Source organism: Neoarius graeffei, chromosome 22, assembly GCF_027579695.1.
Source record: "Neoarius graeffei isolate fNeoGra1 chromosome 22, fNeoGra1.pri, whole genome shotgun sequence".
Lineage (NCBI taxonomy): Eukaryota > Metazoa > Chordata > Actinopteri > Siluriformes > Ariidae > Neoarius > Neoarius graeffei.
In genome coordinates, this window is record NC_083590.1 from 40,313,156 (window position 1) to 40,329,181 (window position 16,026).

At 42.8% G+C, this 16,026-nt stretch overlaps 2 protein-coding genes across 3 annotated transcripts in view; one reads left to right on the forward strand and one right to left on the reverse strand.

Moving 5' to 3' along the window:
• Positions 1 to 16,026, reverse strand: part of oprd1a (opioid receptor, delta 1a) — a 146,694-nt gene that overhangs the window by 57,996 nt on the left and 72,672 nt on the right. The window lies entirely within an intron of this gene.
• On the forward strand, positions 8,808 to 12,005 carry LOC132870429 (uncharacterized). Of its 2 annotated transcripts, XM_060904065.1 has the most exons (9): positions 8,808 to 8,895; positions 9,396 to 9,576; positions 10,302 to 10,757; positions 10,850 to 10,903; positions 10,996 to 11,049; positions 11,135 to 11,355; positions 11,501 to 11,660; positions 11,752 to 11,856; positions 11,951 to 12,005. In XM_060904065.1, the coding sequence occupies exons 3-8, from the start codon at positions 10,574 to 10,576 to the stop codon at positions 11,841 to 11,843; spliced, it is 765 nt and encodes a 254-aa protein (XP_060760048.1). In that variant the 5' UTR covers positions 8,808 to 8,895; positions 9,396 to 9,576; positions 10,302 to 10,573; the 3' UTR covers positions 11,844 to 11,856; positions 11,951 to 12,005. The 2 variants fall into 2 exon arrangements, with proteins under 2 accessions (XP_060760048.1, XP_060760049.1); XM_060904066.1 differs by lacking the exons at positions 8,808 to 8,895; positions 9,396 to 9,576 and having other exon boundaries at positions 10,671 to 10,757; positions 10,842 to 10,903.

The following is a 16,026-nucleotide window of genomic DNA, read 5'->3' on the forward strand; positions in this document are numbered from 1 at the left end:
ACTGAACTCCCTCGGCAGATAATATGGCCGCAGGCTAACAGCTAGCAGCTCCAAGTCTGGGCAACATAAAACTGTCTTTATGGAGATATGTCCCGGATTAAATCCACTACCTCAAATACTGCAGCGTCCTCGGCCAGTGAGTGCTATTTTATGACTAAATATGTTCTATTGTCTTTTAGATACCAATCTTTTGAAGCAGTCAAAATGATTGTTTTTAAAATAGATTTGAGAAATGGCTACAATCTTCTAAATGTACATAACTCCTCTTTACCTTCCAGTCTGTACTCTTACCATTGTATGTGTGTATATATATCCTCCAACATGGCAGCGGTCAATGACTCAAGCAGTTTTGGTCACGTGGTTGCAAACAAAAAATACCTGCTTGCATGGAAGAACAGTGCTGCACATTATCTTCAGAAAGATACACTTTGAAGAGAAGTTTGGAGAGAATGGGATTGATGGGGGGAGGGTGTGTGTGTGAGCTCCTACAGACTCCTGCTTCCATATCTAAAGGCCTCTGCATGCTCTTGCGACAAGGCTTTCGCAGATAGCTTTTCGCAGACAGTTGTAATTTATCGTTGAGCAGGGAGTAATAGGCGTGCGCGATGTTATTCACCGGCACAACGCAAGGGGGCACGAAGTCGCTAGGAGTAGTTGGTGGGTGTGGTTAGTGGAGTGTTTATCCTCCGATTACTTATAATGACTAGAACTTTTTTTTGTTATAATGACTAGAACTGGAGTCATATAGATGTACGTACTTCCTCGATCAACCGCTCTTCATGCTGCTCCATCTTCACTCGTGTTTTTAAAAATGGTGGTCGTGAAAACAAACCAAACCGGGAAAGTAGGGAAGCGGAAGTGCGTGTACAGCGGATGTAGAGTGGACCAATCAGAGCCATCTTGTCTGCGACGCTGTCTGCGAGGCTTCTGCGGTGGTCACAATTTTTGGGAGGTGCGCGCAGAGCGTCTGTGAAGGTGGGGGGGCTACGCAGACGCTATCTGCGACGCCGTCTGCGAGGACTGGGTTGTCAGCATAAATTGGCCTTCAATCTCCATAGGAAGGGAATAAACCTGTGCTTTATACACTACACTTTTGCTAGCAGAGCAGTCAATCTGAAGCGAGTTGATATTATTGTAGTTGAAAGCTGGAGTATTTCAGTTGGAACACAAATAGGTTGCACTCTTGACACCAACTGGATCAAGTGTAGATTTGTGGTGTGAAGCACACAGTGTGTTCCCCATTGCATATTTTTTGTGCTAATTCTGCCCTTCTTCGAATCAGTCTAGCTCTAGATTAATGTAAACTCGATTTAATTATCCTTGCCTGCCAGCACTGCTTGATTCAAACCGTAAAACTCCAAGTGACTGAACTCAGTTTTGGAACTGCACACACTTCAGGTCGCTTTGAGTAAATCAGCCTCTGCAGTCAAACTCAGACTCTGTTTGACAGTACTACTGGACTTGACGTGACAGAATCAAAACAATATGCACCATGATCCATGTTGACTCGTACACTCACCAGGCATTCTATTAGAAACACCAGTACACCTGCTGTTTTCTGCAGTTATCTAATCAGCCAATCCCTTGACAGCAGCACAATGCATAAAACCATGCAGATACAAATCAAGAGCTTCGGTTTATGTTCACAATGTTCAAACATCCGAATGGGAAAAATTATGATCTCAAAGTGTGACTTTCTTTCACTGTGGCATGGGTGTTGGTTTGAGCCAGATGGACTGGTTTGAGTATTTCAGAAACTCTTTATCTTTTGGGGTTTTCACACACAACAGTCTCTAGAGTTTACACAGAATGGTGCGAAAAACAAAAAACATTGAGATGAGTGAATGACAGCTCTGTGGGTGGAAACTAATGCCTTGTTGATAAGAGAGGTCAGAGGAAAATGATCAGATTGGTTAGAGCTGCCAGGAAAATTATAGCAAATCGTAGTAACAATTTACAACCGTGGTGAGCAGAAAAGCATCTCAGCATGCAACAGCAGAAGACCACATTGGGTTCCACTCCTGCCAGCCAAGAACAGGAATCTTAGAATCGAGAACCAGTTCCTATTAAAGTGGCCGATGAGTGTATGTGTAGTGATGCTTTGGCCAAATCAGTTTTCCTTAGCTGTTCTGTACACAGTATACCCACAGGGTTAGAGTTAATGGAGCTTATCTGTAAAATAAAACCATGAACAAGCTGCTAAACTTGGCATTAACTGAAAGAAGACACATAGCATGAGGAAGTCTAGTTTAGACAGGAGCTGGTTTGTTCATGATACCATGCCATAATCTCTGCTTTCACATGACTTGACATTTTGTTCCTCTCATGTGGCCTCTCATCCATGGAAATTATTTTTAAATTTTAGCATCAACAGCATCAAGGGCAAGAGCTTCAGTTAATGTTCGCATCAATCATCAGAATGAGGGGAAAATGTGATTTCAGTTACTTTGACCGTGACACGATTTTTGGTGCCCAATGAGCTGGTTTGAGTATTTCAGAAACCAGTGATCTCCTGGGATTTTCAAGTTTATAAAGAAAGATCCAGTCAAAGACAGGTCTGCAGGTTGAAATGGCTTATTGATGAAAGAGGTCAGAGTAGAATGGCCAGAATGGTTGGAGCTGACAAGAAGCTTAATGTAACTCAAATAACCACTCTTCACCACTGTGGTGAGCAGAAAATGATCTCACAACAAACCTTGAGGTGTATGGGTTCTACTCTTGTCAGCAATGAACAGGAATCTGATGCTACACTGGGCACAGAGATTGTGAAAACTGGAACAAGAGTGCTCGGAGAGCACAATGTCCCCCGCTGCAACTATGCCATAACTCTGGTAAAATGTGACCCAATTGAATGGAATTTCAATATGCATATAACTGTCATATAACCAAGCCTTTTGCCAAGTTTGGTTAAATTCCTCCAAAAATTGTGAGAGGAGTTGATTTCAGAAGAACATACACCCTCATGAAATTGTCAAAGTACAAGTTATTTAATCAAGGTTCAAAACTCTGGTAAACTTTTCACAAACGAAATTAAATCACAGTATGCATATTATCATCATATAACAAGGCCTTTTGCCAAGCTTCGAGAAATTCATCCAAAAATTGTGAGAGGAGTCGATGTCAGAAGGCAAGCACACCTTCATGAAATTGTGAAAGTACAAAATGTGATTGAATTTAACGAAATTACAATATGCGTAGTACTGACATATAACAATGCCTCTTGTTAAGTTTGGTGAAATTCCTCAACAAATTGTGAGAGGAGTTGCTTTCAGAAGGAAAACATACTCTCATGAAATTGTCAAATTATAATTTTGTTAATCAAGGGCCACAACTCTGGTAAAATGTAACAGAATTTAACGAAATTACAGTATGCATATTCCTGACATATAACAAAGAATCCTACCAAGTTTTGTGAAATTCCTCCAAAAATTGTGAAAGGAGTTGATTTCAGAAGGTGAGCACCCTTCCCGGGATGGACGGACGGACATTGCCACGACATAATCCCCCTTCGGGCCTTTCAGCCAGCGGGGGATAAAAAAGCAAGTGATGTGGCAGTAGTGCAGAGCATGACTGCATCCAAATACACATACTTCCATACTATTATTGTGCAATAAGCATGTAAGTATGTAGGGTGTCCAAATACTCAGTAGGCATTAAATTGTAGTCAAACAGCACCTGATCGATCTACTACATGCGTAGTATGCAAACATACCATGCTACACTATACTATGATATCCCATAATTCAGCTGGAGCCTCTGAATAACCGAAGAAGAAGAAGAATCCTCCTGGAGAAAATAGAAAGATTGCTGTCCAAAGTGGTGTACAAATGGAATTGGTCAAGAATTGTTTAAACATTTTTGCAGTTGCAGATATTTTTCTTTTAATTTTGCAGCATATGTGGGTATATATCATCTATGAACATCTGGGCCAGAGTCAGATGGTGGCAGAGTATGTCCGAATTGCATCCTTATTACTTGCTTGCATACTTATTGCATGTACTACCATACCTAACTACAGTTGGATAGGAGGTACTGAACAGTTGTAAGTACATACAGAGAATTTGCATGCAGCCCATGACTAGTTGTTTGGATAACTGAATGAACGAGCAGAGGTACATGTGTTCCTATCTGTCAGGTGGCAGAAACAGATGCAAGTGCAAGATAAGGAAGCCTTATTGATAAAGCTTGAACTCAGACCCGAATCAACAGGCAAAATTGTATAAAGAAGCTTTGTGACCAGTAATATCTGTCTTTGGACTCAGATACTGTGGTACAAGTGGCACAGAGGTACAGCAGGTGTCATTTCTACATCACAGCTCCATAGTTCATAGTTTGATCCTGCGATCACATCACTGTCCGTGTGGACTTTCCTATGTTCTGTCCAAAAAAAAAAAATGCTAGTAGGTGGATTGGTGGGGGCAGCATGGTCGTGTAGTGGTTAGCACTGTCGCCTCACAGCAAGAAGGTCCTGGGTTCGAGCCCAGTGGCCGGCGAGGGCCTTTCTGTGTGGAATTTGCATGTTCTCCCCGTGTCTGTGTGGATTTCCTCTGGGTGCTCCGGTTTCCCCCACAGTCCAAAGACATGCAGGTTAGGTTAATTCACTCTCAAAAGAGATGTGTTAAAAACAACACATATTTAACACATCAGCGTGTTTATATAAGGACAACACAGTTTGTGTTAATAAATGTGTTGAACTCTATAACACAGTAACTGTGTTGAACTATTTAACACACTAGTGTGTTAAAACAACACAGTTTGTGTTTTATTTATTTATTTATTTAAATAAATAAAACACAAACTGTGTTGAACTATTTAACACACTAGTGTGTTAAATAGTTCAACACAGTTACTGTGTTATAGAGTTCAACACATTTATTAACACAAACTGTGTTGTCCTTATATAAACACGCTGATGTGTTAAATATGTGTTGTTTTTAACACATCTCTTTTGAGAGTGTTGGTGGTTCTATTGTAAATTGACCGTAGGTGTGAATGGTTGTTTGTCTCTGTGTCAGCCCTGCGATGACCTGGCAACTTATCCAGGGTGTACCCTGCCTCTCGCCCATAGTCAGCTGGGATAGGCTCCAGTTTGCCTGCAACCCTGTAGAACAGGATAAGCAGCTACAGATAATGGATGGATGGAGGTGGATTGGTGACTCTAAAGTGTGTGTGTAAAACAAGTTGAAATGTCAAGTAAGTTCTTGAGCTTCCATGAGCTGGTAGAAATGTTTCTGTATACCAGAATGAACACTGTTCTTTCTAAAGCTGTTCCATCCATTGGTGTTTTGATAATGATGGAGCACTGTCTCCTTGGCAATGGTAGCTCAGTGGGTTAAGGCTCTGGGTTACTGATTGGAAGGTTGATGATGCACCACCAAGCTGTCACTGCTGGGCCCTTAGCAAGGCCCTTAACCCTATTGGCTCAACCTAACCACAAGGGAGTAGCTAGAAGAAGAAACGTCAAGTTTATTTCTATAGTGCTTTTAACAACAGGCATTGTCGCAAAGCGGCTTTACAGAAAATTAAAGACTTTAAACATGAGCTAATTTTATCCCTAATTTATCCCCAATGAGCAAGCCTGTGGCAATGGTGGCAAGGAAAAACTCCCTCAGACAACATGAGGAAGAAACCTTGAGAGGAACCAGACTCAAAAGGGAACCCATCCTCATTTGGGTGATAACAGATAACATGATTATAAATAACTCACTTCTATAATTATGTCCTATAGAGTCACAAAGTATAGCTGTGGAACCAGGAAAATCATTATAGTTTTAAAATAAAGTCTGTTTTGCTGAAGTTATAAACTGTTCATTGATGGAAACTTGAGTGCAAAACTGTTCATGACAACTGCAGTCCTAAAGTTAGCAAGTCAACTGTAGTCCTCAGGCATAAATGTATTACTGTAAGTGTCCAGAGCCATCTTCCAAGTGCAACTTTTGACTGTCCATATGGGGCCGTCCTCCACACAAGCGATGTGATGAGACTCCAGCTAGACGTAGGGCATCAGAAAAAAGTGCTGTCTACCATCCAAAATCTTTTGGTTTTCTCAAATGGTTTGAGATCTGGTGAATGTGATCTACATTATTTAGATACTCATTAACCCAGTGAGCTCTAATGCCCTGTGAAGGGGGTGGGATCATCCTGGAATAGACCACTCCCATCAGGATAGAAATGGCCCTTCACAGGAACCTGATCAGTCAGAAAGCTTAATTAATTTGCAGTGACCCTTTCCTATAAAAGGAGTACAAAACCATGCCAGTTTTCCTTTAGTTTGTCACCCGTCAAATAGCTATATAACCTATTACATGATTTTAACTGGGGCGGCACAGTGGTGTAGTGGTTAGCACTGTCACCTCACAGCAAGAAGGTTCTGGGTTCGAGCCCAGTGGCCAACAGGAGCCTTTTGCCAACAGGAGCCTTTCGTTTCAAGATGGCGGCGCGCGTAGTTGCAGCGGCTCACAGCTCTCCTTTTCAGTACTCTTTTTTTGTTTGTTTTTATGTTTCTTTCTTGCTTGTTTGTGCACCATTGGTTCTGCGAACATCCGGTACACCCACCAGACACTTTTAGCCATCGGTGACCAACACCAGATATCTGTTTCGAGTGACTTTCACTTCACGCATAACATTCCAGATGACATAGCGAGACTGCCAGGCTCTCCGTGGATTGTTGTCGGGTCTAGGAGGCGGCGCAGATGGAGGAGGGAGAGGAAGCAGAGGCGGGGCCGCAGGTCTGGTATTATGCTAAGGCTAAGAAAACAACCACACAAGCCACCTCTACCGAGCCTATATCTCTCCAATGCTAGATCCCTGGTGCATAAAACGGATGATCTGGAATTACAACTCGCTGGAAATCGCTATGTTCTGGACTGCTGTGTTTTAATTATCACCGAAACCTGGCTTCATCCGGAAATACCCGATGCTAGCTTGCAGCTAGCAGGCCGCACTCTGCTCCGCTGGGACAGGACTGGGGACTCCGGTAAGAGCCGAGGAGGGGGTCTCTGTATTTACGTGCATGATAATTGGTGTAACAACGGAACAATTATAGATAAACACTGTTCCCCAGACCTCGAGTACATGTCTGTAAGATGCTGGCCTTTTTTTCTACTGAGAGAGCTAACTGTGGTGATTGTCACAGCTGTGTATATTCCACCCGACGCCTGTGTAAACACAGCGCTCTCTCTCCTGCTGAACACCGTAAACAAACAGCAGTGGGCCCACCCTGACGGTGTTCACATAATCGCAGGAGACTTTAATAAGGCCAACTTGAAGACTGTACTGCCGAAGTTTTACCAACATGTTAAGTGTTCTACTAGAGGGGAGAACACTCTGGATCATGTTTATTCTAACATCAAGCATGCGTACAGAGCCATATCCCTCCCCCACCTCAGCCAGTCAGACCATCTTTCCCTCCTGCTCTCCCCAGGCCACAACCCTAGTAACAGAGGATGTAAAGGGAACGTTAGAATTTGGTTCTCTAAAGGTTATGTTATAACCAAACCAAAAACTACCATTTAAAGAATGTTCCCTTTGGTTACAGCAAAAACCAAACAAAGACTAACGTTCCTTGAACTTTTAGGGAACCACTCATATGAAACGTTAGCCAGTAGTTGCACTGCTACCACCACACAACGTTATGCTTGGCTGTTTTTTGGTTGTTCTGAGAACCAGTGCTGACAGTTTTTGTTTCCTTGATATTTTACACTAGGCCAGCCTAGTGTGACATTATTCATTAATTTCTCCTGTTCATTTTTATGGTCGGGCTAAATTGGACCAAAGTGCAAATAGAGTAAAATACAAAAAGGTATGATATTTGTTTTAAATTCAGTGAAATGGAGACATACACAAAAGTAGGTCTAACTTACAAAGAATGCAAAGTGAATTATATTGCAAGTTGCATTCCAAATGGGGTTCCCCATTCATTGTGTGTGTATGGTAGGCAAGAGCCTAATTACCTGATAATGCAAGCCATTGGTAGGCTGCTATTAAGATTCCACATATTAAATGGCTGATTAGCTGGCCATTGCATTTTATCTTTTGCAAACTTGTTTAAAGACAACATTATTGGTGCTGGATTTGGTGGACCCCTTGCAGTTGTGGCCTTAAAAAACAATATTTCAAATTATATCCCGCAGTACAACAGTTTTTTCCCCCTAATGATTTGGTATGTTCTCTCCTTTTTCTCTTGGCTATGAAAAACTGTGTGCATATCACTGTATTAGTGCAGCCTTCATTCACTGTTTCTCCATTCATTGTTTTTATAGCACATTAATTGAACCAAAGCTGAAATAGAAAGAGTAAAGTACGCTACAATAAAATAAGTATATATGTCGCAAGTTGTATTAAGTCAAGTAGACTACAATAAAAAATAAAATGTAGATGTCTCAATAAGTATTCCAAACTGAGTTTTAAATTCACACAAAAAACTAGACCAAGAGCAATTAAGCTTAGCCTACTTGCTAATGACAGCCATTCAGAGGCACATGAAATGGCTGGGCTATTAAAGCCATTGTGTGTGCATTCTGGCTTTTGGAAACTGGTTCAACCAGTTTTTGTTTTTGTAACTGACAAAGCTGCTACAGCAACACTTTACAAATTCAATAGATTGCCATATAACTCATGAGTTAACGTACACAACGGCATATTATTGTAGCAGTGGACTGAAATTATTAATCTACAAAATATGCGGTATGCCTTTAAGACTGTGTGTGTGATGTCACGTCCTGTAATAGCTATGGTTAGAGAGCTCATTGGAAATGAGAGGACAACTGGATGTTTACATTTTTGCAGAGTTTTTTTTTCCCCTGTACACTAAACAAAAAGTCTAATGGCACAGCAATTCAGCATGCATCTATTTGAAAACGTTTCACCTTACGCCTACAGCAAGATCAACTGAAGGTATGTCGATAGTACAGCCATTTATTTAGCATGTTAGCTACCATGATACCATCCTTTATGGAAAGAATCATACTCTGCACTACAGTGAATTGTTATTACTAGAGTAACGCTGTAGTGCAGAACAGAATTACTACAGTGTTAGTGCAGTAAATGCTATAGTTTGGATAAAAATAAACAGCATACTGCAACGGCTCTGTACTTTAATGCAGAGGGCAATTTCGTGGAGAGGAAACACTGCCGTCCTGCCGCAAGAAAAAAATGTATTGTTTTTGCATAAGGGATATCTGCCTCTATATTTACTAGAATAAATGGTTGTTGCTGCAAACTTTATGCGGTAGGCTATGTGGGTAGAAAATAGAAATGTATTTTTAGAATGTGGTAGTTTTATATCATGAGAGGGTTCTATGGAAGTCATTTGTTAACATTTTACTATCTAAACGTTTGTATCGCAACCACCGCCCTCAGTTTGAAATGAACATAGACTGCTGACTGGCCACCAGGTTGCCTGACGTGGTGGGGGTGTGGCTGTGAAGACATGGATAATTGGGTTGATCGCAATGAACAGAATCAATTGCTGCTATCTTCGGATGCAGAGAGCACCTTTTGCTTCAACAGCTTCTACTTTGACAACAAAGCTTTGGATTCTACTTGACTACACGACTGGGATTCACTCTTGAAAAGGTAAGATTCATTTTATTGTGGTTAAAGGCTACTTTATATACACTGTCTCAGGCTGGAGCTTCACTGGATGTGGTGCGCTACACTTAGTCAAGTTGAGTCAAAATACATGAAGTTGAAAAATAATGGGCTATTTTTAGAATGTTCTCTGTGCTGCCTTTTCTGGTGTAGCTAATTCCATTGATTATAGTTAAGACTTTAATATTATAGTAATAATACTATAATAGCTACTATAAAAGCTAATTCCATTGATTATAGTTAAGTCGTTGACTTAATGCATCCATTGTAGTCCCAGCCGCAGACACAAGTTGCCAACAAGTAATTGCAGAATATTATTTATATATATATGTGTATTGGGTATATATATATATATATATATATATATATATATATATATATATATATATATATATATATATATATATATATACCCAATACACATATATATATAATATTATAATATAATAATATTATATTATATATATATATATATATATAATATTCTGCAACAGACCATTCTTTTGTTACACATTTGTTTTGCTTTCCTGCTCGATTGAATGCAATGCTACTGTCATGTTTGTCTCACACATTCTTACCTCATCCCCAGTTTTAATCCTGTGTGTATTTTTGTCAAGTGCAAGTATGGTTGTAAACTGAAACACTGTGCTTAAATTTATGTTGTTGTTGTAATGTTGTATTTAAATTTTCCCCGCTTTTCATTGCAACAGGTACACATTGTTTGCATGGTATTGCTTTGCAGCCAATGAGTTTAAAGAGGTTGGCCAGACAGATCTACACAAAGGAATGGAAGAGGGCGCGGCGAGAGGTGTTGAATGTGCAAGCACTGGTGCGTGCCCAGCTGGATGCAGGAGATGCAGCAAACAGGGCAGAGGAGTCTGCGCGAGATGCAGCAAGCAGGGAAGAGGAGGCTGCGTGAGATGCAGCAAGGACAGGCCAGGCTCTGCAAGAAGCAGAGCAACAACATAATGGACCTCAACACATGCCAGAGATACAACCGGCGGAGATTGAAGAACAGCCTGAGTTCATGGCACAGCCAACAAGTTCGGTCAGCAGCTCGGAGCAGGACAGCAGCAGTCCCTCAACCCATGTCAGTCCAGCACCCAGCCGTCGGACATTGGAAGAGTCGTACATTGAGGAACAAACATCATCCGACCCAGTTGAGGGTACATTTGCTTTGAATTTTATATTTACTATCTGATTACAAGGTCTTAACCAAGAAAGCAAACACTAACAATTTTCTTTTCAAGAACTTCAGGAATGACCCATGGCGAAGAGGAGGGGGCTTCAGGCATGGCTGCCATAATAAGGCGTAAGTACTTCATACACACTTGTTGATGTTTACACAGGAAAAGTGTATTGGGTATAAAACTAAAATGAATTTCATCTCAATTCTACCTGTAGTCCTGGAGGAACGAAAGAGGCTCCTATTGAGGACGACGGATGACACAAAAAGAAGTAAGTACTATATACACACATTTTCACATATGACAAGTATATTATGTTCAAAAACTAAAATGAATTCTATCACAAATGTACCTAGCCATGGAAGAGCACATGGGGCGAATGACTAGGAGAATGGAGGCTATGGAGAGGAGGATGGAGGGTATGGAGAGGAAGTCAGAGATATTGGGGGCTGCTGTGGTCTCGAACCCGCCTCAGCCTCCTCTGCAGGAAGATGTGCTGTTGGGCCTATACAGCACAGTGGAGGAGCTGGAGGAGCTAGACAGGAGTCTGGCTCAACCAGAAAGAAGGAACCAAATGGTAATTAATTGGACATAATTATATATGAAATAAATTGTCATTGGTAATGTATTGATTTGGCTAATGAAAGTAGACCACATAAGCTCTCCAAATTCATTTTCATTGTATACTGATGTTTTTCTTGTTTTTGTTTGTTTTTTTGTAGAAACGTTTCCTTGAAAGCCTGGGAGGGGCGAATCCGGGGGCAGCCATTCGTCGCATTCTACGCCAGGTGGCTACCAACAATGTCCTGGTGCAGTACAGCCTGAGGGGGAGGAGAGCAAAAAAGCCTTTCCAGAACTTAACCCTTTGCAAAATTATAATGGGTAAGTGTTCATACATTTTTCAAATCAGTGTTATGCCAAGTTTGACTGAGATTTAAATGTGTAACTTTTTTTTTTTTACTTCTATTTGTAGAGGCCTGCATGCAGAACTTCCCTGGCAAGAAGGTAGCTGATATTGAGGAGTGCATTGGGCATGCACTGAAGTTTGCACCACACAGACAGTAAATTAAACTTACCGGTAAGTCTTTTATCAATCGCTGAATATTCACAATAATTAAATGAAACGTTGGCACTAAGTTGGTGTTAAACGTTTTGTTTCTTATTCTTTTTAGGTCAGCTGGTCCTCAAGATTGAAGACGTACACCAACTTCTATGCACACGTACCCGTTTTTGGCATTTCTAAAATTTTTCTTATTTTTTGCCTTTATTGTATTTTATTAAGAAATAGTTTTCATAATTGTCTATAGTTGTCAGATGTTTTATAATGTCTAATAATGTTGCACTGTGTTGCTGATGTCCTTACCAATGTTGTATTCTTGATATTTTTTTCTATTAAACTTTCTAGTCCTGCAACATTTTCCTGGTCATTCATCACTGCTTATATGTTCTGAAGTAAATAGTTGTCATGCAACCAAAACTTTTACAATGAATTACATGCTACAGAAATATGACAACATTATGGTGAGGGAAAGAACATTGGGGGAACACTGAGGGAACCAAACATGTAACCAACGAGGTTACTAGAATGTTGTAGGGGAACCTTGTGGGAACCAACACATAATAAACAAGGTTGGGGAGCACGTCTAGGGAACCAAACATGTAACCAACAAGGTTATGGGAACGATATGGAAACGTTGAGGGAACAAACAGGACATGAACAAGGATAAAGGGACGGTGTGAGAACGGTGAGGGAACCAAATGGGAACCACATGAGTAACGTTCTGGGAACCAAATGCCGCTTTTCCACTACAAACGCGGCTGAGTTGGGCTGAGCCGTGCCGTGCTGAGTTGGGCTGAGTCGAGCTGAGCGGGGCTGTTGGAGTTGCATTTCGACTACAACCGCGCTGAACCATGCTGGCTGGAAGTGGGTGGACACATTGGGTGGAGTTAGCGAAAGTGGGTGGACGTTACATGATGTCGTTAAGCAGCACAAACAGTGACATCAGTGATCTTTTAAGCGGTAGTCTCACGACCTGAATAGTAAACAATAAACATGGAGGACATGGAGTCGTTAGTGTTTCTGGTCTTGGTTCTGTGGCTTGTTGTCACCGACAACGCCAACAGATACTGGCAAGAGCGTATAGATGAGGCGAGGCGCATAAGGCTTCAGAATTCTCATAATTCGTAATTCTCCTTCTTCCGGGTTTACGGTGTTTACAGATCCCAGCGTGCTCGCGGGGCATGTGTGGGCATGTGAGGACACTCCTCCTCACCAATCAGTGCACAGGGGAGTGTCTGCTCACGCCCCCAGCCTCACTCGGCACGGTTTGGCTCGCTTCAGCCCCACTCCAAAACGGTGCGAGTTTTAGGGGCTAAGCAGGGCTGAAGCGAGCTGAGTCGTGCTGTTTTTTGGTAGTCGAAACGTGAGCCGTGTCGGGCTGAAGTGAGCTGAAGTGAGCTGAAGTGAGCTGAAAAAGGGTAGTGGAAAAGGGCCATAAATTAAACTTTCCTGCCAACCAAGTGACAACCTAAACAGAACCAAAAATGACTTTCAGGGAACGTAGCCGGAACCAAACTGGAACCAAAGGCTCGTGTTCCAGGAACGTTCTGGGAACCAAAAATTGTTAGTAGGGAACCCCCTCAGACGCAGAGCCAGGCCCACCACAAGGACTATCACAACCTGGCCTGACAACACACTCTCCAAACTACAGGACTGCTTTAAATGGACAGATTGGGACTTATTCTAACACCAGGAGCTGGAGACATTCACAGGAACGGTACTGGACTTTATCAAGTTCTGTATCAGAAATGTGACGGTGGATAAAAACATCCGGGCTTTCCCAAACCAGAAACCCTGGATGACCAGCCAGGTCCGCTCACTCCTCAGGGCTCGCGACGCTGCCTCCAGGTCAGTTGACAGAGCTCTGTACAGTGCCACTCGAGCTGATCTAAAAAGAGAAATTAAAAAGCCAAGGTGGACCATAGGCTGCGTATAGAGTCCCACCTGTCCAGCAACAACATACGGGAGGTGTGGCGGGGCATACAAGACATCACGAACTTCAGAGACTGTGATGCGTCAACAGGAGACTGGAGTGCGCCGCTGGCAGAGGAGCCAAATTGCTTCTTTGCTCGCTTTGAAACATCTCAGCAGCACTCATCTGCTCCAGCCCTGCCCCCACCACCACACAGTTCATACATCACCCCATTCACTGTACAGGAGCACGATGTCAGACGGGTGCTCCTGGCAGTGAACCCCAAGAAAGCTGCTGGCCCAGATGGAGTACCTGGTAAGGTGCTCAGAGCGTGTGCCCACCAGCTCGTCCCTACCTTCACCAGGATCTTTAACCTCTCCCTGGCTCAGGCAGTCATCCCGCCCTGCCTAAAATCAGCCACAATAATCCCAGTGCCGAAGAAGTCTCCCGTCACCAGCCTGAATGATTACCGTCCTGTGGCCCTCACTCTGGTATCGTAATCATGAAGTGCTTCGAGAGACTAGTTCTTCAGCACATCAAGGATTACCTCCCCCCAGACTTCGACCCCTACCAGTTCGCATATCGCACAAACAGATCCACAGAGGACGCCATCGCCGTAGCTCTCCACTCTGTACTGAACCACCTGGAGCAGCAGCAGAGCTACGTCCGCATACTCTTTGTGGATTACAGTTCTGCTTTCAACACAATAATCCCGGACATCCTTATCAGTAAACTGGACACTCTCAGCCTCCCCCCTCTTACATGTGCCTGGATAAAGGACTTTCTTACCAACTGGCCCCAGACTGTGAGACTTGGCCCCCACTTCTCCTCCACCCACACGTTGAGCACCGGCTCTCCACAGGGCTGTGTCCTGAGCCCCCTCCTGTACTGCCTCTACATCCACGACTGTAGTCCGACCCACAACAACCTTATCGTCAAATTTGCTGACGACACCACAGTGGTCGGACTCATCACAAAGGGAGACGAGGCAGCCTACAGAGAGGAGGTCCTGAAGTTGGCAGCCTGGTGTTCAGAAAATAACCTCGCTCTGAACACCAAGAAAACCAAAGAGCTCATTGTTGACTTCAGGAAGCACAGCACCGACCTAGCCCCCCTCTACATCAACAACGAGTATGTGGAGAGGGTCCACACCTTCCGGTTTCTTGGTGTCCTCATCTCCGCCAACATCTCCTGGTCAGTAAACATTTCAGCAGTCATTAAGAAGGCTCAGCAGCGGCTACACTTCCTGAGAGTCCTCAGGAAGTACAACCTAAACTCCAACCTGCTGCTGACCTTCTACCGCTCATCCATCGAGAGCCTGCTGATGTACTGTATTACAGTATGGTACGGCAGCTGCACTGCTGTAGACAGGGAGAGGCTCCAGAGGGTAGTTAAGGCAGCACAGAAGATCATTGGCTGCCCTCTCCCCTCCCTGATGGACATTTACACCTCCCGCTGGCTTAGCAGAGCTAAGAACATTATCAAGGACAGCTCCCACCCTGGCTTTGATCTGTTCAACCTGTTGCCCTCAAGGAGGCGCTACAGGTGCATCAGGACAAAGACAAATCGATTCAAAAACAGCTTCTTTCCAAAAGCCATAACCACCCTGAACTCGGATATGCTCTGACTTTACAGTCTATTTATTTTACTGTGTGACTCTCTTCGTGCAATAATTTATAATGTGCAGTACTTTATAAGGTGACTCTCTCTGTGCAATACTTTTATAATGTGCAATACCTCACTCCATAATGTGAAACGCAACACATACACCTCAGGACTGTGCACCTTACACACAGCACATACACCTCAAGTCTGTGCACCTTACCTTACCTTGAAATACTTCATAATGTTTAATATTTTATTTTATAATGTGACTCTCTCGTGCAATACTTTATAATGTGCAATGAGCAATACCTCACTCCATAATGTGTAACACAACACATACACCTCAGGACTGTGCACCTTACCCCCCTTACACCCCCCCGCTTTTTTTTCTTCCCCTCTCTCTCTCTCTACACACTGTTTTGCACTGTTATTGGAGATGCTTTAATCTCATTGTACATGTGTATAGTGACAATAAAGGCATTCTATTCTGTTCTTTCTGTGCGGAGTTTGCATGTTCTCCCCGTGTCTGCGTGGGTTTCCTCCAGGTGCTCTGGTTTCCCCCCACAGTCCAAAGACATGCAGTTTAGGTTAATTGGTGGCTCTAAATTGACCATAGATGAGAGTGTGAATGGTTGTTTGTCTCTATGTGTCAGCCCTGTGATGATCTGCCG